Below are 26844 nucleotides of genomic sequence, written 5' to 3'. Positions count from 1 at the left end.
TGTGTGGTTTGAGGGCCCGCCCGCTCCTCCTCTACAGGGGCGACCTGAGCCAGGCCTGGCCAGTCTGCATATTCCACCACTTCCCTTCTCTGCTCCATGAACCTGGCATGAACACGTGAACCTGGCATGTCCGCTCTGCTGGAACAGAAAAACTCCCCTGACTAGTCAGATGGGAAGCTAGAGGATGGTGCCAAGTGAGATAAAGTCCTAATGAGTCCCTGGATCCAGCCACGCCTGATACCAGATACCCTTGGGTTCTGTAGTTGCAGGAGCTGATAGATTCTTTGTTGCAGACAAGTCCACTAGACTTGGCCTTCCCACTGCTCACAACTGGAAGAGTCCCTCTGTTTGCTGCTGGGGGCTTCCCGCGTGAGCAGCCAAGACCCCAGCTCTGCCCCACACGACTTCCCTTTCTCTCTCTGCCTCCAGGGCAGATGTCTGGATCAACGCCACACTGCGTCAGGCCTAGTCCATTTGTTCATTTGTGTTCATTCAGATGGTGAGCATCTATTTTATTTTTTTTTAATTTTAAAATCTTTAATTCTTACATGCGTTCCCAAACATGAACCCCCCTCCCACCTCCCTCCCCATAACATCTCTCTGGGTCATCCCCATGCACCAGCCCCAAGCATGCTGCATCCTGCGTCAGACATAGACTGGCAATTCGATTCTTACATGATAGTATACATGTTAGAATGCCATTCTCCCAAATCAGCCCACCCGCTCCCTCTCCCTCTGAGTCCAAAAGTCCGTTATACACATCTGTGTCTTTTTTGCTATCTTGCATACAGGGTTGTCATTGCCAGATGGCGAGCATCTAATAAACAGCTACTGACGACATGCCAGGCCCTGGGCTACACAGGCCCTGAGGACGTTCTCCACAAGTTCAGGCTGAGGGAAGGATTTATGGGCATAACCAGATAACCATGAAACAGCTGCCTTCCCATTTTCTTTGGATGCCAGCAAGTTCACTGCTATGTCTAAGATCAAGCTACAGGCTGTAGAGGAGGGCAGCTAAGGGAGTAGGCTCTGTGGTCTAATACGGGGGTTCAAGTCCAGCTGTACTGTTTGAACAGCCTTGGACACGTCACTTAATTTCTCTGAGCCCAACTTGCCTCTCATGGAAATGGGAATAAAAATAATATTAACACATATGTTAAAAGGTAGAATGAGGATTAAGTAATAAAGGCCACATAAAACCCTGCACTCAGCACAGAGTCAGCCGAGCCCACAGCCTCAATGCTAGCTGGCTCCTCTCTGAACTAGTTCCACGCTGGTTCCAGCAGATTTTTCCTATCTTCATTTCCCCCTGGACCAAACTGTCTTGTCTTCTTCTCTGAATGTTACTTTATTGCCTATTTTCTGTATTCTTAAAAGGCACCCTAAATCACTTTTGGAACAATACAAATACAAATGGCATGCTAGAACTTCCCCGGTGGTCCAGCAGTTAAGTGTCTGCCTGCCAGTGCAGGGGACGGTCCCTGCTCTGGAAAGATTCCACACGCTGTGGGGCAACTGAGCCAGTGGACCACAATTGCTGAGCCCGTGCTCTAGAGCCCCTACTCTGCAGCAGGAGAAGCCGGTACACAATACAGAGACCCTTGGAGAGCAAGGAGACCCAACCGGTCAGTCCTAAAGGAAACCAGTCCTGAATATTCCCTGGAAGGACTGATGCTGAAGCTGAAGCTCCAGTACTTTGGTCACCTGATGCGAAGAACTGACTCTTTGGAAAAGACCTTGATGCTGGGAAAGATCGAAGGCGGGAGGAGAAGGGGATGACAGAGGATGAGATGGTTGGATGGCATCATCAACTCAACGGACGTGAGTTTGAGCAAGCTCTGGGAGGTGGTGAAGGACAGGGAAGAAGCCTGGTTCACTGCAGTCCATGGGGTCGCAAAGGGTCGGACACGACTGAGCGACGGAACGACAGCGATGCAGCACGTGGTAAGTACTTCATGCTCCCGAGTGAATAAATACCGCCCGGTAGCCAGGCCAGTGACCCGGGGACAGGGTAAAGGCAGACCAAAGAAGACGTGTCTTGCCTCCCGGTTCAGAGAGGGGCCTGTGGCTCGCTGAAGGGTAAGGGCTGCGCTGAGTCCAACCTCAGGACTGCTTGGGCCTGAGCGTGGAGCTCCGCTCTGGGATTTGGTTGACCCAACTGTGCCATGAAAGGTCTTGACAAGGGGCCCTCTGATGTTTCAAGATCTGATGACACCCCACCCACCCCTCTGCAAATCCTTGTTACCTTGTTCCCCAGGAAGGTTCTGGGCAGCTGCCAATAGTAGTGGCTTTCAGGAAGCAGAGGGAAGCCTTTGTAGGAGAGCGAGGACTACGACAGAAGGACAGGCAGTGAGAGCGGATGGAGCCGGCCAGGGGGCCAAGACGGCAGAGGCGGGCAACGGGTGAGCACAGAGCTGGGAGGGAGGCCCGCCCCGCCCCCGCCCCCGCAGCAAGGCCCAGGCCCTGCCCTCTGGACCACTTGCTCCCCGCTGGTCTGGGGCTGGCCGCGGCTTGGGTCGGTATCTGCTCCTATCTGGCACTGCGTCCCCTGTGGACCCCAGGATGATTGACGGGGCACCCCAGAGAACGTTTTTAAAATTTAGTGGCTATTCTGGTGTGGATTTAAAAATGCAAAACTAGCATAAGTGAGCTGGTGCAGGACTGGTGTAAAGAAAAAACAACTGGAATAAATATCTGTCCAAGTAGGGTGCAGAAACGGGCAGAACTTGTGACGCTGGTTCAGCGACAACTGAAGTCTAGTACAACGTGGTGCTTGGGGGAGGGGTCCCTCGGTGGGTGACTTGGCACGTACCTGAGCGCCCACTGCAGAAGACAGAGAAGCAGAGAAGGCAGAGGAGGAGGAAGGGGAAGAGGAGGAGGAGGAGGGCGGAGCTGCTCGAAGAGCAGCTGCAGGCTGGGGATGGGGCGAGAGTCTCTGGGGAGGGGCCGGGGGGTGGGCAGCAAAGCTGGAGAGGAGCTGCCAGATTTCAGCATCCATCCGCCTTTGGGCCTCATCCACCTGGGAGACCAGAAGAAGGGAGACGGAGGAGAGGAGCAGGGGGCCAGAAAGGACCCAGGGGGCCCCGGGCCCGCCCACTGCCCACTCCCGTGGCCTCTGTTCCCACACGTGGACGCCTGACGCTCCGCCTCCCGTCTCTGCTGCCCTTTCGCTCCTCGAGAGGCTGGTGCAGCCAACTGGGGGGGGCCCAGGCTATGGGGAGAAGCTCAGACAGTGGGTGACCTGGCAAGAGACGGGGGCAGACAGCTCTGCCCAAGCTCGGGCTAGAGGGGCCGAAGGCAGGCCCAGGGCCATGTGTACTAGGGAGATGGCTCCCTGGGTCTCATGCTCCAGGCGGGCCATGGTAACCCGCCCAAGCCACTCGCAGCTCGGCAATGCCTCTCAAGGAACACTGCAGTGGTCCAGGCATCAGGCTGGGGCCTGGCCTGGGGCAAAGTGACTCGGGAAGGCCAGGGGCTCAGCCCCAAGCTCCTACTTGGAACTCTGCTCTCTGGGTTCCTCCCCGGGGCCCTGGACGCAGCCGCTCCCCGGGCGGGCCTTCAGTTACCTGTGAGAGCTGCTGTGCCCGGCCCTTTCCCTGTGGGGGCCCCAGGATCCTCCCAGTGGTCATGGCTGCCCGCAACTGCTCCTCTGAGAGGGATGTGCGGTTCTGATGGGCAGAGGGCACAGGCCAGCTCAGGACCACCCCCCCGCGCCCACCCAGAGCCCCAGAGCTGGAGCCCTGGGGAGCGTCCTCTCCCCATGGACATGGTGGCCAGGAAGGCCCACCCGGGCTGGGGAGCAAGATGCATGCACGGCTCTGCAGGCTGGCACACAAAGGTTCACTCCAGGCCGCAGGAGCGCTGTCCACACAGAGGGCTGATGGAGGCTGCTTGGGAGGCGGTGCTGGGGTAGCCCGGTGGGCCAGGGGCCGCCAGCTGGTGTCCCTGCCTACCAGCCAGCACTCTGGCCACAGACGGCGGCACTGGGACCCGAGCATACAGGGGAAGCACCCTCCCGGCTCTCACTCCTGACATCGCAGGGCTTGAGTGCAGCCCTGCCCCGGCTGTGGGCCATCCGGCACCACCTGGGCCCATGCGTGCCCACATTGTCTGGAGTGCCGGGCATCTCCCCATGTGGGGCGGAGGGTGTCCAAGAACACATCATGCCCAGGTCACAACATGGTCACATCACTCAGATCGCAGGCCTACCTGGTGAGCCCGTCGCAGCCGAGCAAAATATGCCTCCCTCTGTGGGGCACAGGGAAATGCCAGGACAGGGCGTTAGAGAGAGACCAGGGAGAGAGAGAGAGAGCAAGGTCTGGGAGCTGCAGGGAGGCAGACACCGTGGCCAGGAAAGGAAGAGAAGGGAGAAGAGACTAGAAGGAAGCCAGTCCTGGGAGGAGTCCAGCATCCGTGAGTCTGTCCAAGCAGGGACAGAGCAGCCTCAGAACCGTCTGTCCTAAGTGTCCCTGACTTTCCTAGGACCCTGGGCTTGGGGACACATCTGCTTGAACGCCGGTTTCAACCAGCAGGCAACGCCTGAACCAAGACCCGCTTTCCCTGGGTGTGGCCAGGTGGCCTGGACTGCTCATGGAGCGCATTTAGGTGGCCACCCTGGAGTCCACCCCAAGAACCTGAGCCCCACAGCACCTCCCTCACCATCGTCCCATCATCTCTACACTAGGCCATGACTCCGCAGGAGCCAAGCCTGTGAGCACCTGTGACTACTGCGGTATTTAAGGGTGGCCTCTGAGCTGGCTGGGTAAAGAATCCGCCTGCAGTGCGAAGACCTGGCTTCGATCTCTGGGTTGGGAAGATCCCCTGGAGAAGGGAAAGGCTACCCACTTCCGTTTTCTGGCCTGGAGAATTCCACCGACTATATAGTCCATGGGGTCGCAAAGACTCGGACACAACTGAGTGACTTTCACTTTCACTTTTTCTGAGCTGGTTTGCATCCCAGCATTGCCATCTTCAGGCTGTAGGAGCCCAGGCAAGTTCCCTAACCTCTCACCCCAGTTTCCTCATTAATGCAAAAGGGCAGCAGTTGTCCTTAGCTCATAAGTTGTGACTTTCGACCTGTACTGGGTTGGCCGAAACATCTTTCCATAACATTTTACAGAAAAACCAAATGAGTTTTCTGGCCGACCAGATACAAGGGCTCACAACTGCACCCAGCACAGGAGAAGAGCTCAAAAACATGACCTATGATAAGAACACCCAACACCAAGCACAGGGCGAATTCCACAGGAGCGAATGAATGAAACTGAAACCGCGTCTCATTTGTCCTTGTGTTGCCCAGGGCCTCGCCCAGGACCTGCTGGTTGACTAACTGTGCGAAAGGTAATAATCATTAACTGGCGAGCACTTACTATGTGCCAGAAACGAGCTCTCATCCGCCGAGCTGCCCTGGAGCTGAGGTTTATCACCAGGCAGCCCAGGGCTGGGTTGAGACCTGTCTGACTCCCAAAGGCAGCAGCCACGACGTGGCTGTCGCCTGCCCGCCGGCCCACACCGCTCTGAGGCCAGCTCGTGTCTGCATCCCTGCTGCCCAGGGCCTGGCTCAGAGCTGGCGATCGGGGAGGGTGGTCTGCCAGGCCCTGCAGCGCGTCCCACCTTGTCTCCCTGGTACGTCTCCGGGAGCTGCCAGTAGAAGGACTCGTGGCCAAGCTGGGCAAAGTTGCCAAAAGAGAGCTGGGTGCCCTCAGGCACGGGTTCCACGGTGAAGCCTCCAGTCAAGCGGCTGTTTCGCTGCGGGTTCACCAGGGCAAAGCCTTGGAAGTCCCCGGGGGCAAAGCGGGTGGAGATCTGATGGCAGAAAAAGGATGGGAGGTCAGTCTGGGCCCCAGGGAGGCTCCTGGGTGGGGGAGGGGCACAGGAGGGCCCTGGAGTGGAGAATGCGGGCCTGGTAAAATCGGGGCTGGGACACAAGTCACGGAGGGGATGGAGACCATGTCTGGGGGGAGGAGGGAAGGCTGGGATAGGGGCTGACCTGAGCAATAATGGGGCAGTGGGGGGCCTGAGGGGGAGCGGCGGGGGTGGCTTGGACCTGCGCTTACGTGGGCAGTGATGGAGGCATGGGAACGGGGATTGGCACCAGTGATGAGCCAGGAGAGGCAGGCAGCAGGCCCCCCTGGGCTAAGGGCGCGTCCAGGCTCTTACCAGCTGGCGAGTGTAGGAGGAGCTGGCGCACTGCTGGGTGACACCCATGCAGAAGCAGGGCAGGCAGCCGTCCGGGTTGCTGGCGCTCAGGTGGAAGTGGTGGGGCCGGCACTGGCTGCAGGTGAGGCCTTCCACTTGGGCCTGCAGGATGCACAGAAAGGTGGGTGGGGAGCCTGGATGGGTCTCTTGAACGGCTGGCAGCCTTTGAGGCCAGTCTTCCCAGCCGTTTCCAGGGGTTCGGGGGGGCCCCTGCTGCCCCCAGGCCGAGGCCCCAGCTCCCATCGGATGCTGCCTGACACCTCGAGCCCCGAGCAGGGGGGCAGGGGCCCAGGGACAGCCCCGAAGGCTGGGCAGCAGGGAAGGCCCGGCGGCCGTCCTGGCTGCGAGCCGGGGCCTCGTGGAGGGCAGGGGTTGGGACTGACCTTGCACTGGCACTGCCCAGCAGCGTCACACTGGTCGCTGACGCTGCCCTGGGGGTCACAGCCACAACCGATCTGCTCCGGCAACTGGCCGTCGCTTCCTAAGGGGGAGGGAAGCCGCCACAGCTGGAACCCCAAGCCTACCATGAAGCATCCCCATTTCCGCCGCCCTCCGGGCATCACACTCCACCCGAGCGAACGAGTGTTTGCTTCTGAACACCCGCCACGTGCAGGTATCAGACACATTCACAGACGCCCTCTGGGGTGGGTGGGCCTTTCATGACCCCCATTTTATTTATTTATTTATTTATTTTATGACCCCCATTTTAAAAAGAAGCCGAGGTTCGGAGAGGTGCAGTCCCATTCCCTTTGTTGAAGGAGAACAAAGGCTCTGTCCTAGCTCCATGCCCAAGTCGGCCAGATCCCCAAAGCCTCCCCAAGCCTACTCACTTTGACAGTGCTGGCCCTGGCTGGGGTTGCCGTAATAACCTGGTGCACACCTGCGGTGAGAGAAGGTGCTGGGTGAGTGGAGGGAAGACTCACGGGGCTGTGCTGGGGGCCCTGTACTGGACTCAGTGATCTCCGAGTGCTGGACAAACCAATTAGCCTACCTCACCCACTGCACAGATGGAGAAGTACTGGGGAGAAGAGGGGCAGGGACAGGCCACAGGCCATGGAACCAGTGAGATCAGCAGGGTCGGGCCTCGAACCCAGGACTTCCAGCAAGAATGAGGGGTTTCTGGGAAGACTTTGGCCTCACTGGGGATGGGAGTGTTGGGAGGTGGGGGTGAACTGCAGGTCGAGATCTCTGAGGGCCTCAAATGCCAGGCGAAACGTTCAGGCTCTTGGGAGTGGGCGTGGGGGCGCTGACTGTCCCCTGGGGGCCTGTGTGAGGCAGAGTTGGGGGCTTCTGCTCCCTCCTGCTCAGGAGAGCTGGGCCCAGCCCACTTTCAGGGGCAGCCCCTCCTGCAAACTCCCAACTCTGCCCACGCCCACCTCACCTCTCACAGTGACGCCCGCTGTGGCCTGGGGAACACGCATCGCAGGTGGGGTGGCCGTCTGTGTCCAGAAAGCAAGTGTGGGTGGCTCTGCGGAGGTAGGGGGCGAATTTCCAGTTAGAAGGTCAGCAGCTCTTCCTTTGGGCCCAGGGTGGGAGGGTGAGGAGGAGGGGCCACTTGAATTAACACCTCCTGAGAGCCAGCTATGTGCCAGGGTCTGCACTAAGAGTTCCGTGGCTTCATCTCAGGCTCATAGTAGGGGCCAAGGTGTGTGTGTGTTGGGAGGGTAATGGGGGGGGGGGGGTACATCATTATGCCCATTTCACAGGTGAGGAAGTTGAGGCCTAGAGAGGGAAGTGTATCTCATACAAAGTGACACCGTGAGGAAGCGGTAAGGCCAGGGTTTAACCACTGCCTCTCAGGAGGGCCTGGGAAGAAGGGAACCTGGGACAGAGCAATGGACATTTCGGGAAGGGCAGGTGCAGGCAGGGTCTGGACGTACTGGCCGGCAGCGGGCGCCCCGTGGCAGGGGCACGGCTGGCAGTCGTGTGGTGTCCCACGTTGGGCGTCCCCGTAGTACCCGGGCTGGCACTGCTCACACCGGGGGCCCTCTGTATGGTGCTGACATTCCTGGGGCAGGCAGACAGTGGGGCTGAGGCTGGGCCCCTGGAGGCCACAGACGCCTGGGGTAGGAGGGAAAGGGCGTGGGGCTCACCTGGCAGGCGCCTGTCTCGGGCTCGCAGACCTCGGTGTGGCCGTGACAGCTGCAGCGTTCACAGGTGCCCAGGTAGAGGCCGCTGGGCATGCGTGTGTAGCCTGTGTCACAGTCCTGGGCACAGCCAGAGGGGCTTCCTCAGGGTCTGCTCTGGGTCGGGACCGCCGGATGGCCGGGGTGGGCTTGGGGAGGTGGGAGAGCTAAAGGAGGAGCCAGAGCACCACCGTGGAGGGGGCTGGCTGGACAGGTGGGTGGGGCCCGGGCTCACCTGGCAGGACGGACCACGGTACCCAGGCGGGCAGGCACACTGCTCCACCTCCAGTGCAGGGTCCTGGCCGGTGTCCTCAGGCACGGCCACGTCCATGCTGATGCCGGAGACCCTGGGGGTGACATGACCCCGGAGTGAATGAGCACTCCCGCTGCACCTATGTGCAGTCCCCGGGGTCCTACCCGTGATCACCTCGCTAATCCTCCCGGCAGCCCTGCCGCGATGCTGCTGGGGCCCCGCCCAACTCTCTCTACCTGGTGTCCATCCCTCAGCAGCTGCAAGGACTGTGGCAAAGGGCTTATACCCGAAACTTTCTTCAGGGAGTGAGCCTTCCTCACCAGGAGAGGTCCCACCAACCTACTCCCTTAGGGGGACCAATGACAGACTTGCCCAGGGTACAAAGGCCCCTCTGGCTCATGCAGGATGACTCTGCAGAGCTCTGTGGTGATGAGACCCAAGCTGGTCTCTATCTGAAACCGCTCCCTTGCTGGCCACTTCCTCCTCCTGTCTCCCTTCCTCCCAGGTTCTCCTTGCCAATGACTTAAATCCCCATCTCTGGCTTTGCTCCTTGGGAACTCCACCTCAGAGAAGCCTCATGGCAGAGGAAGTACTATAATCTCCGTTTTGTTGCTGTTGTTTAGTTGCTAAGTCGTGTCCTACTCTTTTGCGACCCCATGAACTGTAGCCTGCCAGGCTCCTCTGTCCACGGGATTTCCCAGGCAAGAATACTGGAGCAGGTTGCCATTTCCTTCTGCAGGGGAGCTTCCCGATCCAGGGATTGAACCTTCGTCTCCTGCATTGGCAGGCAGGTTCTTTACCACTGAGCCACCTGGGAAGCCCTACCATCTACATTTCACAGATGAGAAAACGAGGCACAAAAAGGCTGCAGAGCCGGAAAGAGGCAGAGCTGGCAGTCCGCCTGCCTCGCATTGCACCGCTGAGCCTGGAGCCACCCCCAGTCCCTTCCTGCCCTCCCGCCCTGGCCCCGGACACCTGCTCTCAGCTGGCCGCTGGGTGTGGGATGCCTGGACCAGGAGGCTGTCGATGTCCGCTAATGCCATCAGCAGGTGCTCCCGCGTGGCCGGCTGCCCGTCAGGCCGCTGCCACGCTTGCTGCCAAAGAAACAGCTTATGGGCTGCAGTCCCTGACATCCGGACACCCCTGAGTGAGGGGCGCAGGGAGCCCCCCTGGAGGTCTCCTGGGACCAGAGCTGCTCACCTCCCAGAAGGGCACAGTGAAGGTGCTAGGCTGGCCGGAGCTGGGCTCCTGGGAGGTGTGGTGCTCCAAGATGATGTTATTGCCCTGCAGGACCACCAGCGGCTGCCCATGCAGGGGCGCGGAGCCAGGCTGGGGCCGCTGGGTCACCGTAAAGCGCAGCTCTCCACCATAGGAGGTCACCTGGGACCCAAGGGGGAAGGCACTCAGCTGGGGCCCCCATCCTGGGGTCCTGCCGCTGCTCGGGCCACAGCCTCTTCCTCAAAGGCCCCAGGCAGCCCCTGCCCACCTTGTCCCCCAGGAAGCGTGGAGGGAGGCTCCAGAAGTAGGGCCCAGGTGGCAGGCTGTGGAAGGAGGAGAAGACCAGTTCCCCGGGCGAGGGTGACGAGATGCCCTCGCTGACATTGTGGGTGCCCGTGGGGTTGGTCAGGCTGAACCGAGTGGGCTCCTCGGAGGCCCCCAGCACCTGGTAGAGGCGGGAGAAGAGGCCGGGATGGGGGCCGTGGCTTGCCACTTGGCCCTGGGTCCACCCATCCCTGGGCTCGGCGGGCCCGCCCGCCTGGCCAGCCCCGCCCCTCGCCTAGGTACCTGGGCACGGCGCCAGGAGGAGCTGGTGCACTGGCGACTGACGCCCATGCAGAAGCACTTGAGGCAGCCGTCGGGGTTGCGGGCACTCAGGTGGAAAGAGCCGGCCACACACTCATTGCAAAGGCGCCCCACCACGTTGTTCTGCAGGGACAGAGCTGGGAGCTGCAGGGTGGCCCACGGGAGGCAGGGTGGGGTGGGGTGAGGGGGAGTGGGGGGTGCTCCCTGCAGCTTCCAGTCTAATCTACTCACATTCCGGACCAAAACCCAAGGCCAGCGGGAGCCCTGGAAAGAGCACGCTTACGAGGGAAGGCCGCCATGCGAATAAGAATTCCCAACTGATGGAGCTTATACAACCAATTGTTTTCCTCTTTTCTCTGTGGTTGCCAGGGAGATCACGAATAAATTTTAGACTTGAAATATAGCAACGTGGTGAAAATAATTGTTGTTCAGTCATTAAAGTCGTGTCTGACTTTTTTGTGACCCCCATGGACAGTAAGTAGCCGACCAGGCTCCTGTGTCCATGGGATTTCCCAGACAAGAACGCTGGAGCGGGTTGCCATTTCCTTCCTCAGGGGATCTTCCCGACCCAGGAACTGAACCCGGGTCTCCTGCCTGGCAGGTGGATTCTTCATCAGCTGTGCCACCTGGGAAGTCCTGGTTGAAATAACTCCTGCTACTATTAATGGACTGTTTAATGCTCTGCGCTAGTTTCTATTCACCCAGCACCTCATTTAATTTCTTGAAGTCCCTTGAGAGGGATGTACTATTTCCATGCTTCACGCGAGGAAACGGAGGCTCAGGGATGGGAAATGACTGACACAGTGACATGGGTGACCAGCTTGGTGATCCACTCCGGGATGGAAGATGGGAATAAAGTGCTTGATTACCAAATCTGTCCGCTTCTTCGTTCTGCAGACACCTGAGGCTGCCGCTTTCAGGCAAACCATTTCCCTTCTCTGAGCGCCCATCTCCTCACCTCCGAATCAGTGATGCTAATAGCTACGCCATTGTGTCAACGTGGGATGAAAGCATGGTCAGGGCAAAGGTCCGATGGTCACACAAAGGATGGACCTGAGCCTGGAACCCAGGTCACCTGCCTCGCAAACCAGTTGCTCCTTCCTGATGCTGGGCCACTTCTCATGAGGAGCGGGAAGTCTAGCTAGCCAGACCCATCAGCCAGCCTGCAGTGGAGGCCACCACCCCTGGCCAAGGAGCCAGGGAGAGGATGCAGCCTCCTTCCTCCTCCTCCTCCCAGCTGTGGGCTGGAACCCAGGGCAACCCGGGGTGAGGGGTGGAGCTCGCACGTACCTTGCAGAGGCAGGCCTCCCCAGAGGAGCCCGTGCTGCCTCGCTCATCACAGCGCACAAACTGCTGGTCTGCAGATGCAAAGTTGGTGTTGGCAGGGAAGGTGGGAATAAGATGGACATAATCTGGACAGAATGGGGGGGATGTGGGGCACTCCCCAAGGACCAGGGGCAGTTTGTGCTGGACCAGGGCCTCGGTCCTGGGGGCGGGAGGCCTGGGAAGGCGCTAGAGATGGTGTGTGCGATACTCACTGGTGGGCCTGCACTTCCCATTGGGCTGGATGGGGTTGCCCTCGTAGCCGGCGGCACAGCTTGGGGAGACAGAGGGTGGTTACAAGTGTTCCCAGACCCTCCACCCACTATGGCCTGCTGCTCCTGGCCCCTACCGGCTATCGCTTACCTCTCACAGCGGCGGCCTGTGTAGCCTGGGGCACATGCATCACACGTGGCTTGGCCGTCCGTGTCCAGGAAGCAGGTGTCCGAGAACCTGTGGGGATGAGGTGGACAGGACGTGGGGCAGGGCTGCAATGAGGGGCTGGGCCAGGGCTCACAGACCCGCTCTGGGAGTGACTGCTGTCCACAGGGACAGAGCAGGCCACGAGGCCCATCTGCCCTTTGTAAAAAATTTTTTCAAGATATTTTATTTATTTTGGCCACTCTGTGAGGCATGTGGGATATCAGTTCCCCAGCCAGGGTTTGCACTAGGCCCCCTGCATAGGAAGCGGATAATCTGGACCGCTGACCACCAGCCAGGGGAATCCCGAGGTCTGCATCCTCTAGAGGTGCAGACTCACCGGGGCACTAGAAAGACAGAGGGGCCCGCTGCCTGGAACAGGAGACAGGCCCAGAGAGGTCGAGGGGCTGAGGGCAATTTATCGACCAGGCGAGCCTCCGAAACCCGGTCTCCCGCTTCCCTGCCCAGAGGATGCCCCGGGCCCACTCCCCTGTCCGCGCTCCCCGCCCGCCTGCCCCTCCTGAGCCGGGCCTGACCTGCGGGAGGCGTCGATGTATGGGCAAGGGCAGGGCCGGCAGGCAGTGGCTGTGGCCTTGGTGGCGTCCCCGAAGAAGCCCGCCTTGCATTTGTTGCACTGTGGTCCCTCCGTGTTGTGCTGGCAGTTCTGGGGAGAAGGGGAGGGAGGCGCTCAGGTTGGGCGGAGCAGCCCTGTGCCCCTGCCACCCGACGTGGGGCCACACTGGACCAGACGGGGCTCCATGAGGGTGGGGCTCTGAGGCTGTCTGGATCAGTGTCCTCGGTCATGCAGGAATTACCCCACAGCTTTGCAGAGAGGGGAACATCAGCTCCATCCTGACGGGGAGTTCATCACCCCAATGGCAGCCTGTCCCATAGACAGATCCAAACACCTGCTCTGTACTGACCTAAACCCACATTCTTCTTCCAATCAGTACCCATCGGCCAGTTCTCCCTCTGTAGGTGGTTCCTTCTACCCCTGATAGCTGTTCGGGGACTTGGGAGATAATTGTTTTCCCTGCTTAAACCTTCTCTCAGCTCCCAATTCCAGCTCCCTCCACCCTTCCTAAGAAATAATGTAAGATTTATAGGCTCCTTCCTGTTAGGAACGGCCTGCTTAGGGCCATGCTTTATGCCGTATTCTCCAGGAGTGACTGATTGGACCAAAGTGAAGAGTAGGACTTTCACCTCCCTTATCTGGACATAATATTTCTGTTAATGCATCCAGAGGTCATGAGAACTTGTGTGGCAGCCACAGCAGTCATTCTAGAGGCTTGTGCTAAGCTTCCGGGCACAGGGAAGTCTCAGCTGGAACCACCCACCCTGCTCTTGCCTGGCCAGTATCCAGTGCCAGATGGCACGACTCACCAGGCAGTGGCCGTACACAGGGTCACAAGAGCTGGCGTGGCCATTGCAGTTGCAGCCAGAGCAGGTGCCCAGGTAGGGCCCCCCAGGCACCCGGGTGAAGTGGGCGTCACAGCTCTCACAGGACAAGCCGGAATAGCCGATGGGGCATCTGTGGGGACAGAACCAAGACGGTGGCTGGGACCGTGAAGCCTGGCGGTTTCTCCCCGACCTCTGCCAGGGCCCCTGCGGTCTCTGATCCAGCTGGGTCAGGCACCTGCACTCCTCGACGCTGTGGGCGCGGCCGTGGCTGGTGGCGTAGGTGACGGTGGTGTCCATGGCCACGTCACTCAGCCCTACGCTGGCCATCTTGTGGTCGTACACCGTCTGGATGAGCACCGCCTCCAGGCTCTGCAGCACCTGCAGCATCTCTGCCCGCTGCACCGGCCGGCCGGACTCATGCACCCAGTGCTCCTGGGGGAACAAAGGTCGGGGTGTGGGGGGAGGCCGTGCGTCAGCACCTGCCCAGCCTGTACCCCCGGGGGAGCAGGCCCCACGTACCTCAGAGAGCTGGACCTGGCGCTGGTTCGGGACCCCCGGCTGGGAGGGCGTGTGGCCCCGGGAGAGCAGGCGGTGGCCGGCGCCCACAAGGACCACGTCCGGCCGCTGCACTGGCTCCAGTGTGCCGCGTGCCAGCTCATAGCGCACCCGGAAGCGCAGGGAGCCACCGTAGGAGTCCACCTGGCCGGGGCAGGGCAGGTCAGGGCGGGCAGCCGTGGGCACACGCGATGCTCACTGGGCGCCCCCTCCCAGCTTTAGAGGGAGCGGAGTACAGGCAGGCTTCGAGCATGGGTGTGGGGTACTGGGCCCCTCCCTACCCAGGGTGGCCCCGTCACCTTGTTGCCCAGGAACTGCTCGGGCAGAGCCCAGAAGGAGTCGTGGACCAGGAAGCGTCGGGACAGGTCGACCAGCTGGAACTCCTGCAGAGCGGTGTCGATCTGCAGCTGGGTGGAGGAGACGGGTGGCATGCCGGGCTGCGCGGGCATCGTCACGTTCACGCCTAGGGGGCAGAGGGGAGGGATGACTGCCATGCACATGCCTGCCCGCGACAGCAACCCGGGTGGTAGTCCAGAGAAACGGAAAATTCTGAGAGAAGTATGATTTAGAGGGAAAGTCAGTCTCTCTCCCAAAGTCAAATAAAAGCCAAGTTTTTTTTTTTTCCCCTACTGAATTCCTGGAGCGGCATTTCCCAAAGCACTCTCCAGGCAAAGCCAATGCTGCCGAATGATAGTGGGGGACCATCTGGGAACCCCAGGGTCAAGGAATCTCTGCTGCAGGATTTCTCAGAGCCTTTGCTTGCCAGTAGATCCGTGGACTGTCAGGGCTGGAAGAGCCCCAGGGGGTAGTAGAAAGCTACAGTGGACTGAAGAATGGGTGCCCAAGTCCTGGTTCCACCACCCTCCAGGTGTGTGAATCTGAGCAAAGGCCTCAGTTTCTCTATCTATAAAATGGGGGCAACAGTGGCTTGCATCACAGGGTTATCAGGAAGCTAAAGTGAGCAGACTGACACGAAATGCTTAAAACAGAGCGGAACACAAAGCGCGCGCTCAAAAACTCAATAGCTGTTACTGCGGCTCTTGTAATGATGGGTCCTTGGGTCCAGCTGTGTCCTATACACACGCACATACACACACCCCCACACACACAGGAATTCTCTCTGCAGCATCCTCCCGGATCTCTAGGGCAGCACTAGCCATCCAAGAGAACTTTCTGCGATAATGGAAATGTGCCTGAACCCAGGTCCGTCTGAAGTCAAGGCTCATGCCATCCTGCCTCTCAGAGTGCGAGAGAACTGAGGCCAGCTGCCTGACTTTACGTTTGGGAAAACAGGCCCAAAGAAGCCAAGAGTCTCAAAGTCACACAGGCAGTAGTAAGTGGTGCATCAAGAAGTCAGCTCCGGGCTAAGAATACGCCAAAGCCTGGGCTCTTACGCTCTGGGTCACTAGCGCCTCTCCATTCTGCAGGATGCGGATGCTGGGGGTGACAACAGGGAGCTGGGCACTTCCCACGGACAAAGCACTATTCTGAGTGGCTTACGCGCACCAGGTCCTTATAACAACCTGGGTGGGTGATGTTTTATCCTCGTTTTGTAGATGAGAAAACGGAGACACTAGGTAGGTAACTTGGCAGGTAACTTGGCCAAGGGCCCACGGCAGTGAGGGTCAGAGTCAGAGCCTGGACTGTGGCTCCACGGCCCGCCCTCTTCATCAGGTAATGCAGACGGGTATCAGCTGTAGATTTCACTTCTCCTAAAAGAGCTTGTTTTCCCCTGAAATGCTTTTACCACAGGGCTCAGCATTTCTTCAGCAACCCCGCGTGCCTCCCTGGACTGGCTCCATCTGCCCAGAGCATATGCTACTTTCCCGACTGTCTGCCCTCTGAGCCTGCAGGAGCCCGGTGCCCGTCTCCCGCCCACCAACGCACCCTTGAAGTCGTTGGGCTGGTCAAAGCGCAGCCGGATCTGGTCCCGGAAGCGGCGGCTGCTCTGGCACACGTTGGTGACGCCGAAGCAGAAGCAGGGTAGGCAGGAGGCACTGTGCTCCAGGTAGAAGTGCCCGTCAGGGCAGGGACCTGCAGGGTGGCACGGGAGTAGGCTACAGCCGGTCCCTGGAGGACAAGCCCGGCTCCCGCCCCACACCCGGTGCCCGCCTGCCTTGCTGGGCCGTACCCCGCTGTGGGATGAGCTCCAGGACGCCGTCGGGAATGCCGAACACCATGCCTCGGGCGTTCATGGCCTCGCAGGTGTAGGCGCCCTGGTCTGCCTCCTTCACGCCGTGGATGGTCAGCGTACTGCGGCCGCCCTCACTGGTCACCATCACCCTGGTGGGCACCCCCGAGACAAGAGCCAGGGGTCGGGCTGGGCTGGCTGGCCACACCTCCCCTCCAGCCCCAGCCCGCTGCCAGGACCAGAGCCACACCTGGGATGTGAGGGGATGTGGCCCCAGTTGAGTCTCCAGTTGATGATAGGGGTGGGGACGCCGATGGCCACGCAGGTGAAGGTCACCGTCTGGCCCCGGGAAGCCTGGATCAACTCCTGGGGAGGGGTTACCACCTGGGGAGGCACTGGGGGAAGAAGCGAGCAGGAGTGAGGGGTGGGAGGCACCGAGGGGGGAGGAGGAGGGGCCGGGGTGGGGAGGCTGCGGGGAGGGGTCCCGGGCCCAGAGCTCGCCCCCCAGCTCCCCGCTCACTGCAGCCAAACTCGTCGCTGCGGTCCGGGCAGTCGCTCTCCTCGTCACAGTGGAAGCTGGCCGGGATGCAGGTGTTTGTGGACACGCAGCGGAACTTGGTGGGCCCACAGACGTCCTCAGGGCGCTTGACGGCTGGGGACAGAGTCAGGCAGTGTAGGCAGCGGGCACTGCCCTCAGGGAGGACCCACCCCTACCCCACCAAGCCCTTGCCTACTTATGGCCCCCAACCCAGGCTGCCCACCTTCTCTGGGTGTTCCTAGGATCACGTTCTCATCTTGCCTGCATGACAACACAGGCCCCCTGACCAGGCCCAGACTCTGCCACCACGACACTGCCCACAATGTCGTGGTCCCCAGTCATCCATCCAACACACTCCACCTGTATCCCCTGAAACAGTCACACCCGGCACAGCAGTCACGCGGCTCCTTCCCCATCCAGCCACCAGAGACGCACAAGATCAAAGGCATGGTCCCAGGAGCCAGTACCTTGGGACACCGGGTGCTGCCTGGGCACGTCTGTCTACTGGAAAGGCCTTTAGCGAGGGCCTGCTGCAGCCCCAATCTCGCTGTTCCGCACCCCTCTAAGGGGCCCGGGGTGGCAGCTGACCTGAGACAGCCGTCCATGGGCTGGTCAGAGGCCTGGAGCCGACCCAGCCCCAGGGTTGGGCCCCAGCTAGGCATCTCTAGTAGATGCTAACTGATGTTCTTCTTCAGGGAGACGGAGCTTGAGATAGATACACAGGCAGCGATAGACAAGGCAGAGGGGTGTAGGAGCAGAGGCCACCCAGCCACAGAGGCAGAGCTCAGAAGAGGCCAGGAAGACCCACCTACTGCTCTTCCCAAGACCCCACCAGCCCCCAGAGCCACTCCCCTTTCACGCCCTCTGTTCTGCACTCGGTCAGCAAGGACTTAGCTTTCCTTGGACTGTTGCCCTGCAGAGGCCTCCGAGAAGCACTTTTCAACTAAAACCCTCAATTACTTCTCTCTCTCAAGGGGCTGGGTTGTCAGGCAAGCTTGGAGTCACAGAGGAGTGACATAAAACTCTGCCAGTCTGCAGCACGATGCTGCCCTTCTCTCTCCAGGGTTTGCTGTGAAGCAGGGATGGCGGGGGAGGCGAGGAGGAGAGGCTGGACCCGTGGACATTCGGAACATCAGCACGCTCAGACTGTGACCCGGGGTCACAGAGCAAGGCTTCCATTATCCTCAGTCTCGGACTAACAGGCCCCAGGCTTAGCCTCATGGGATCGGACACTCAAGATGCTACCTGGGGTGGCCTCTGGCTCTCCAGGCTCACCCACGTAACTGTCACGGTGTCTATCACACTGACTAGGCGGATGGGTGGGCAGTGGAGAGAAGGGTGGCTGGACAGATGCACGGGAGGCGGGAAAGATGCTGGCTCCATGAATGGCTAGCGGAATGGGGAGCTGGCAAGATGGATAATGCGTGGATGGACGGATGGAGAAGAGATGGATGGGAGGAATGATGCTGGACAGATGGATAGATGGACAGAGGGATTTATGGTGGAATTTATGGTGCAGTGGACAGGAGGAAGGACACTGGATGGACAGGTAGATGAGGGGCTTTGCAGCTCAGCAACAGATGAATAGATGGGTGGATGGTGGGTGGACAGATGGACGGGAGGAAGAGAGGATGTTGGACCGACGGACAAATCGTGGGTGGCTGAATGGTTACGTGGATGAAAAGCTGCGGATGGAGGAACAAATGAAGCAGAACCAGCTCTAGATGAAAAACCTCCAGGGCCTTAAAGAGAAGCTTTGCCTCACAAATCCATCATCAAGGGACCCTGGTTTATCAAGCCTACGCAGCCACTCACCTGACCCCCACACAAGCACTCATGACAAACAGTAAGAAACAGAGAGACACTAACCACCGGCTATCGAGCCACGGCGTTTGCTACAAAGGTCAGCTCAGCATCAGAGAGAGGGACCTGACAAGTCTGTCCCCAGACCCGCCGGAGAAGGGTCGGGGCTCGGGGAGCGCGGCCAGTGGGGCGGACACTCACGGCAGTCGGCCTCGTCGGTGTGGTCCTCACAGTCAAAGTCGCCATCGCAGCGCCAGAGTTTGAGGGCACAGTGCCCGTTTCCACAGGGGAACTCATTGGGCTCACAGGGCGGGGTGGGACCTGGGGGACCACCGGGCCAGGGTTCAGCCAGAGGCCTCCGGGGCCTCTCCGCCACCCCCAGCAACCGGACCCCTGCCCCGCGCCCCCGCCCGGCCCGCACCGCAGTCTGCTTCATCACTGCCGTCGGCGCAGTCCTCTTGCCCGTCGCACACATAGTCTTTGGGGATGCAGTGCCCGCTGTGGCACGCAGCCTCGTGTGGCCCACAGGGCACAGGCCTGCCTGGGCTGGGCAGTGCGGCCTGGGGGGCTGGAGTAACTGGGCGCTGCTGGGTAGGGAGTGCTTCTGGTTGGGCTGGCGGCGGTGGAGTGGCCCCCAGATGGGGCAGCTGGGAGCTGAGTGTGGGCATCGGCTCCTCTGTGGACAGAGCCCGCTCAGCGTTGGCACGTGGGGGCGGCTCCTCTCCCCTTGCCCCCCGCCCCGTCCCCAGGCCCCTGACCCTGTTACCACCCCTCCCGGGTCCCTGCCCACCTCCCTTCTTGCCTGCAGCAAACTCTCCCGGCACCCCCCCCCCCCAGGCTGACGTGGAGGCCACCGAGTGCCCACACAGCCCCTCACCACAATCGAGCTCATCAGACATGTCCCTGCAGTCAGGCCTCCGGTCACAGCGGTACTCCAGGGCCACACACTCGTTATAGCGGTGGCAGGCAAACTCCGCCTCAGTGCAGGCTCTGGGGACCTGAGGCACTGTGGGGGTAGGGGGGCCGTCAGAGAGGCAGGCGGGAAGTCGGTGGACGATGTCGGGGGGACACAGGCACTGCAGAGCTGGGACGGGGTTCTGGGGCTCTGTGTCAGGCCTGCTGGTTTCTGGCTCAGCAAGGGCCCAGAGCACGCACGGTGGACGCATCACAGCACACGTGGGACGTGGGCTCTGTGGCAGCGGCCTCACCCATCCCCTGTGCGGACCCCACACACAGCTGGCATGCCACACCATGCAACCACCAGAGCACACCCGGGCAGGCCCCAGCCAGGCCTAGCGAGGATGAAGAGGAAGGGGAGGAGGGGCGGCCGGTGCACTGTGCCCGGCCACCACGCCCTCATCCTGCCTTGCCCTCCATCCATTAGCTTCTCTAGTGCCCCGGCTTGGCCTGGGTCTGGCTTTACACGCTCACCTGGTGTCACTGCGGCCGCCACAGCGGCTGCGGGGGGCGGGGGTGTCTGTGCTGGAAAGGAAGGTGTGATCAGTAGCCATCCCACCTGGGAGCTGGGGGCTCGCAGGGCTGAGCCAGCCCCATCCTACCCTCCCTAGCCAGAAGGACTCATTTAAAAGTGGGAGGAAGAGGACTAGATCCCCAGGCGTCTTCATCTGGGCCTGGGAATGCCAAGGAAAAAACTTGATCTGTGGGCACATTAACTGAGGTGTGATGTGCAGAACAAGGGAGGTGACGGTTTCACCCTGTGTTTTTCTGATGGGGTCACACCATGGTAGGGGTGTGGAGTTTGTTCAGTTCTGGGTTCCACTTAGTCAGGGAGGAGGGTGACATGTCCAGAGAGAGGACTGAGATGCAGACTGGGATGGGAACTCCCAGCCCGTGAGGAATGAACTGGGACTGTTTGGCTCAAGAAGAAAACACTCCAGGAGCTGGAATGTGAGTCAGAGGGTGCAATGAAAAGAAAGCTGGGCCCCACGGAAGGTTCAAAGGTACAAGCTGTGCGTCCAACAGCTGCGTGCCTGGGGCCAGCTTCCTGTGGTCTTAAGCTGTGCTTCTCACAGGTTCTGGCAAAACCAGCACAAACGCAGAGTTTGGTCTGCATCCTGGCTTTTGCTCTCTCTGTGTATGTGGGTTTGGAGCGACCATTTTTCCCTCACTGGGCCTCAGGGCCCTTGTCTCTAAAACAGGAGAAGTAATATCTACATCATAGGAATTACTGTGAAGTCTGAATGGGAGCGGCGTGCATACAGTCAGGGCTCAGTGAGTAACTGTTGGTGATTAAACAGAAAAGTATCTTGGACCTGAAAGCACTGTGTGAAGAAAGGAATTTACTACCTATTGTCAATGCAGAAAGGTTAATAGAAAAGCAGAAACCGGGTCTCGTGGGTACTCGCTGGAGGAAACGGATGTTGCTCAACCCAAGACAAGATTGCACAACAATTGACGGGGAAGATTCATAAGGTGGTGAGCTCCCCGTCGCTACCAGTATGAAAGGCCAAACTAGGAGGGCCCATGGTGGGGACACTGAAGGCAGGGAGGGGGCGCACATGAGTCTGAGAAACCGGAGGGGGTCGCCCCCGGCTCCAGGATGGGCTCACCTGTGCCCAGGCGTCGGAACTGGAATCCCTGGGGAGAGGTGATGTAGGAGGCGATGGAGCCGCTGGAGATGACGCCGTGCAGCACCTCCTGAATCTGGGCCCCGTCGGCATTCCCTTCCGAGCCCACATCCAGCTCCACAAAGACCCAGCCGTCCAGCTCCCTGGGGGTGGGTGGGGGGCAGGGTGGAAGGGGGAGGAAGACGCCTGTGGTCTCAGCTCCTGCCCCAGGGGCCCTGCCCGATGCTCAGGCCCGATTTCAACTCTCCCTCCCCCGGCTCCTGGACAGCCTGCACCTGACGTGGGGCAAGTGAAGGTCCAAACTACCCCTCCACCAGTCTGAATTTCCACCCAGAGTGGGGCTGCCCCTTGGGCCCCTCCTGCTGCCCACCCGCCCCTGGGGCTCCTCCCCGTCCTCGCCCGCCCCACACCAGCTCCCCTCTCCCAGGGCCCCCCTCACTTGATGAACACCACGCTGACAACCTGGTCTCCAGGGATCTTCAGGTACTCTGACTCCAGCTGGAGAGGGACACGGCGCCATCAGTCTCTGGACCCTTCACCCCGCCACACTCAGGGCCCCCCCCCAAAGCCCCTTCACCTCACCGTGTCTACCACAGCCTCCGACACCTCTCGGAACTCCTCGGAGCCTGCGTCCTCCAGCTGAGGGCTATAGTCGATGGAGTGAGTGAAATTTACCAGCGCTCGGAAATAAACTGCAAAAAGGAGTTGGGGGTTGGGGGGGGGTGTCACTATGAGGGGCCCAGACTGGCAGAATGGGGCCCTCAGGCAGCTGGGCCAGTGGGTGGAGATAGGAAGACAAGTCCCTGGAGGCCTCCAGCTGAGGCCGACACCTGTGTGCCCACAGCTGTGCCCAGCAGGGCTGCCCAGGGCTCAAAACCCAGGCCTCGAACTTGAGCAAAGGGCTTAACAGGGAAAACGGCCCAATCCAGATCCCAAGTGATGGTGCAGAAGAGGAGGCCTCCCCTGGCTCAGAGGAAGGCTGAGTGACAAGGGGGACGCTCCAGAGGAGGTGGCCTGGCAGAGAAATATTTTTCCCTTTGGTTGCACCACACTCCTTGTGGGATATTAGGTCCCAAACTAGGGATCAAACCAGGGCCTCAGAAGTGAAAGTGCCGAGTCCTAACCACTGGGCCGCCAGGGGATTCCCGCCACCCCCACCCCCTGCTTTATATTGGTACAGAAATTACTCGAAAGAGACCGTGACATGTTTCTCCTCCTTCCACCCCCAACTCACGCCAGTGCCTACTCATCCTTCAGGGCTTAGTTCAGCCATCACCTACCTCCTCCAAGAAGGCTGCCTGAGCTGCCTTCCTTTCCCAACCCTGGCTGATAGAGACCGCTCCTCCGGGGTCCTCCAGCCACTTGGTTTCTCCCATCAGTGTATCTTCTACCCTCAAAGTGGCATAGCTCCGACACGGTTACAAGGGCCTACAGAGCACCATCACAGAGACTGGGTTCTGAGGTCAGCCACATCTCAGGCACGGACCTCACCTCTCCGAACTTCTGTTTCCGTTTTGGTCAAATGCAGATATTAATTACATTTACTGCACCAGGTTGCAGTGGGGAATAAATGATAGCATGCTTACAAGGCCATCTCCCTGTGTGCGAAGATGCAGCCCCGGGCAAGGAGCAAGTACTAGGGAATCAGAAGATGCTGTCATCTTTCTACTGCTAGATGATAAATGTGATGGGGGGAACCTCAGATCTCATTTACCCCGGTACCCCCAGTGCCTGCACAGTGCCTGGCATACTGCAGGTGCCTAATATGTGATGGCTGAATAAATTCACAGCAGATTGGTGTGAGCATACACTTACCTCTACTGTTTACTGAGCAACTGCTGTATACATTTAATGCACATTAAATCATCTCATGTTCATGAGTTATTAAAGTCTGTAAAGATGGGTCCCCAAAGGCTCAACTCCAGCCCAAATGGAAGGGCCCCTACCCTGTAATACTTTCTACCCCTACAGCAGTCAAGGTACCAGGACATGACACCTGGATTCACTACTCACGAGTCAAGCCATGGAAGAAAACAGAAGAGGACACTCAATACACCAGTGAGCCCCTGGGAGATCTCAGACACCTATTCAGGACTACCAGTGGGTGCCATTCTAATGAGCACCCCCAAAATCAATACACCTGTGAGCCCTGGGAGATCTCAGACATCTATTCAGGACTATCAATGAGTGCCATTCTAATGAACACCCCCAAAATCTGGTTTCTGGGGATAAGATTTCTCAGGATAGCTCTAAATAGCCAACACAGCTTGACAGAGATTGTACTCCAAAACAGACAGGAGATAGATCTTCTGATCCCTGAATAAGGAGGGACTTGAGCCATCCTGGCAATGTAAATTTAAAATTGGCTAATGCCCCTACTAGTCCGTGTTATGCCATATTGATGCTGCTTATGATTGCTCCATGTACTGTCAATTGTCTAACCTGTTTTGTCTCTGCCCAGGTCAACCAGCTACAACATGCAGTGCCGGTTCAAAGATATAAAACTCCAGCCGACCACGGAAAATATCACACACCCTTAGATGGACACCGCTATAAGGACTCTGAGGCTTGAGACTAGCAAGAGGGGGAAGCCCAATACCCCTCGCCGCCCCAGTTCAGCAGGAAGTAGCCAGAAAGACCTCGACGCCCCTATTCCCCAAGAACTGGGCCTCCCACCTCTTGAGGGGGGAATGTTAGGTAGGTAGAATAGGGAAACGGAGTCCAAAATGGCGGTGGCTTATAACAAGGAACATCAAAGGAAGGTCCGAGGACCAGAGTGAAGACTTCAGATACAACAAACAGCACTCCTGGCTAAGCCCAATTTGCATAGGGCAGGCCCAGGTGGAGGAAAAAAATATATAAAAGGAGGAGCCAAAGCGCTTTCTCTCTCTCTCTCTCTCCCCCGCGTGCGTGCGCTCTTTCTCTCTCTCTCTCCCTCTCTCTCTCCCCCTCCCCTACATGCTCCTCCACTCTTCCCTTCAAGTCTTTGGGTTGGCATGCCCTCACGCTTTGAGGATGGAGTCTCCTGCTATCTTCTAAATAAAACAGAGCTGTAGCACTCATTTGCCTAAGAGCTATAACACGGTTTGTCCAAGACCCGAGAGCTGTGATGCGCCAAGGGCTTTAATGTCCGTCGCTCCGAATCTTTGTTGTGACAAGACAAAGAACCGAGGAACACACACTCGCATGACATCTATGGTGCCGGATGAGACAGAAGTTTTAAATGTGAGTTGTAAATGGAGCATACATGTGTACACACACACACACACACACACACACAGTGGGACATAGTAGGGGCCTGGCACATAGTAGGGGCAATATAACCTGAACTATTACTAAAGGAGAGGCAGCTTAAAAGCTGCCTCTTAAAAGCTGCCTTTTCAGCTTTGTTTTCTTCAGAAAATGAAGATCATGGCATCCGGTCCCATCACTTCATGGGAAATAGATGGGGAAACAGTGGAAACAGTGTCAGATTTTATTTTAGGGGGCTCCAAAATCACTGCAGATGGTGATTGCAGCCATGAAATTAAGCTTACTCCTTGGAAGAAAAGTTATGACCAACCTAGATAGTATATTCAAAAGCAGAGACATTACTTTGCCGACTAAGGTCCATCTAGTCAAAGCTATGTCATGTATGGATGTGAGAGTTGGACTGTGAAGAAGGCTGAGCACCGAAGAATTGATGCTTTTGAACTGTGGTGTTGGAGAAGACTCTTGAGGGTCCCTTGAACTGCAAGGAGATCCAACCAGTCCATTCTGAAGGAGATCAACCCTGGGATTTCTTTGGAAGGAATGATGCTAAAGCTGAAACTCCGGTACTTTGGCCACCTCATGCGAAGAGTTGACTCACTGGAAAAGACTCTGATGCTGGGAGGGATTGGGGGCAGGAGGAGAAGGGGACGACAGAGGATGAGATGGCTGGATGGCATCACTGACTCGATGGACGCGACTCTGAGTGAACTCCGGGAGTTGGTGACGGACAGGGAGGCCTGGCGTGCTGCGATTCATGGGGTCGCAAAGAGTCGGACACGACTGGGCGACTGAACTAAACTAAGCTTAGTGCTTAAAAGCTCAGTCTCTGAGCAAAATTGCCACTTCTAATGAAAATAATTGAAAATTGCCCTGTGGCCTTGAGAAAGTTACTTAATGTCTCTTGAGCCTCGGTTTCCTCATCTATAAAACAGGGACAAGAGTAGTGTCCACCCCAGAGGGCTGTTGTGAGGATAAAATAAGGTGAGGAATAGAAAATGGTTTTAACAGCATCCGGCACACACTGGGGGCAGCAAAGGTTAGCTGGATTATCTCTGGTCTTTAAGACAAACGGAAGGAATGGACGTGGTTTTCTTTCTTCCCATCTGAGAGAGGCATTCGTGGCTTTGTCGGATCTATATTGAAGGTCTTTAATAAGCTAGGCCAATACTTTGGCCACCTGATTCGAAGAGCTGACTCCTTTGAAAAGATCCTGATGCTGGGAAAGATTGAAGGCGGGATGAGGAGAGGAGGACAGAGGATGAGATGGTTGGATGGCATCACCAACTCAATGAGTTGAGTGAGGGGCTGAGTCTGAGCGAGCTCCGGGAGCTGGTGATGGACAGGGAGGCCTGGCATGCTGCAGTCCACGGGGTCGCAAAGAGTCGGAAACAACTGAGCAACTGAACTGAACTGAATAAGCTAGCCATGTTCTAGGGGTAGGGGATATAGCAGTGAACTTCATAAGCGACGATTTCTGCCCCCACGGAGATCACTTTGGAGGGGGAGAAGAAAGGAAATAAAACACATGGTCGAGGAATATCTGGACTATGGGGGAAGAAAAAAGGAGGTGGGGGGAGTGGGCGCGCTGGGGTGGGGTAAGGCCTCCCCTCCCAGGGGCATGCTCAGAGGCAGAGGGCGAAGTGCTGGGTGGGCGGGCGGGGGGTGGGGGTGTGTGCGGCTGGGAGAAGAGGATTCCAGGCGGGAGGGACCACAGCTGCGGAGCCCCTGAGGGAGAAGGGGGCGCAGAGAAGTGGCAGACGACTCGCAGGCGGGCGGCAGAGCCGGGCCCATCCTCCTGCCCCTGCACGCTGCCTCTCAGGCGCTGCACCCCAACTCCACGCCAGGACCCCTCCCCCGCCAGGACCCCTCCCCCGCCTCGGCGGCTCACTGAGCAAGCCCCCAGGGAACGGGGATGGCAGCCACGCGACAGCAAGCACGCCGGGGTGCCCACAAGGGAGGGTGCCCGTGAGGGCACGCTGGACCACGGGGCTGGGCTGGGCAGGGCTGCCGGGGGCCAGGCGGGCAGGGCCCCATGGGTTGGAGCGTGAGGGCCGTGAGCTCGGCCACAGAGGCCTCTTGTGAGCTGGCACAGAGGCCCATTGAGAGTCTCCACCCCGGCCTCTGGCCTCCGCCCCACGGCCCAGCGCGGGCCGAGGAGGCCAGGCCTCTGCCCAGGAATGTGCCCACTGTCGGGGGGGGGGGTTGGGTCGGGAGGGGGCCAGGCTCCACAAAAGCCCCTTTCTCCCAGGGCCTGGGAAGGGCATGGACACTCCAGCCTGCCCCCGCCCCCGCCTCCTCCCAGACTCAGGGCACGGTCGGTGTGAGCGCCCTTCCTGGCGCAGGTAGCGGAGGGCCTGGGCACAAGGTGAGGCCGCGTCTGCTTCAGGAACCGACCACCCGGGCCGAGGCGGCTGCTGGGGGGTGGCCCGGGGTGGGAGTGCTCTCCGGGGTGGGGG

General features: G+C 59.0%; 1 protein-coding gene across 6 annotated transcripts in view; it reads right to left on the bottom strand.

Moving 5' to 3' along the window:
- HSPG2 (heparan sulfate proteoglycan 2) overlaps positions 1-26844 on the bottom strand; it is a 110842-nt gene that overhangs the window by 43650 nt on the left and 40348 nt on the right. For 2 of the 6 annotated variants that reach the window (XM_069575033.1, XM_069575034.1), the window contains exons 4-38: positions 21719-21828; positions 21576-21634; positions 21119-21279; positions 19980-20030; positions 19426-19554; positions 18970-19224; positions 18750-18869; positions 16728-16859; positions 16458-16602; positions 16208-16359; positions 15964-16110; positions 14376-14539; positions 14041-14220; positions 13757-13953; positions 13504-13651; positions 12657-12784; positions 12067-12153; positions 11919-11977; positions 11671-11738; positions 10363-10503; positions 10064-10240; positions 9778-9957; positions 9553-9671; positions 8560-8671; positions 8292-8405; positions 8079-8206; positions 7580-7666; positions 7029-7078; positions 6582-6679; positions 6160-6300; positions 5614-5805; positions 4210-4248; positions 3567-3668; positions 2813-3019; positions 2246-2329 (exon numbers count right to left, since the gene is read on the bottom strand). In XM_069575033.1, the coding sequence (XP_069431134.1) occupies positions 2246-2329; positions 2813-3019; positions 3567-3668; positions 4210-4248; positions 5614-5805; positions 6160-6300; positions 6582-6679; positions 7029-7078; positions 7580-7666; positions 8079-8206; positions 8292-8405; positions 8560-8671; positions 9553-9671; positions 9778-9957; positions 10064-10240; positions 10363-10503; positions 11671-11738; positions 11919-11977; positions 12067-12153; positions 12657-12784; positions 13504-13651; positions 13757-13953; positions 14041-14220; positions 14376-14539; positions 15964-16110; positions 16208-16359; positions 16458-16602; positions 16728-16859; positions 18750-18869; positions 18970-19224; positions 19426-19554; positions 19980-20030; positions 21119-21279; positions 21576-21634; positions 21719-21828 (4463 nt within the window). The remainder of the gene's footprint in view (positions 1-2245; positions 2330-2812; positions 3020-3566; positions 3669-4209; positions 4249-5613; positions 5806-6159; positions 6301-6581; positions 6680-7028; positions 7079-7579; positions 7667-8078; positions 8207-8291; positions 8406-8559; positions 8672-9552; positions 9672-9777; positions 9958-10063; positions 10241-10362; positions 10504-11670; positions 11739-11918; positions 11978-12066; positions 12154-12656; positions 12785-13503; positions 13652-13756; positions 13954-14040; positions 14221-14375; positions 14540-15963; positions 16111-16207; positions 16360-16457; positions 16603-16727; positions 16860-18749; positions 18870-18969; positions 19225-19425; positions 19555-19979; positions 20031-21118; positions 21280-21575; positions 21635-21718; positions 21829-26844) is intronic. The other 4 variants (XM_069575037.1, XM_069575038.1, XM_069575035.1 and 1 more) reach the window with 3 other exon arrangements.

The sequence above is a fragment of the Ovis canadensis genome, chromosome 2 (assembly GCF_042477335.2).
Source record: "Ovis canadensis isolate MfBH-ARS-UI-01 breed Bighorn chromosome 2, ARS-UI_OviCan_v2, whole genome shotgun sequence".
Taxonomy (NCBI): domain Eukaryota; kingdom Metazoa; phylum Chordata; class Mammalia; order Artiodactyla; family Bovidae; genus Ovis; species Ovis canadensis.
The sequence above is the reverse complement of the archived record's forward strand: the minus strand, read 5'-3'. Positions and strand labels throughout refer to the sequence as shown.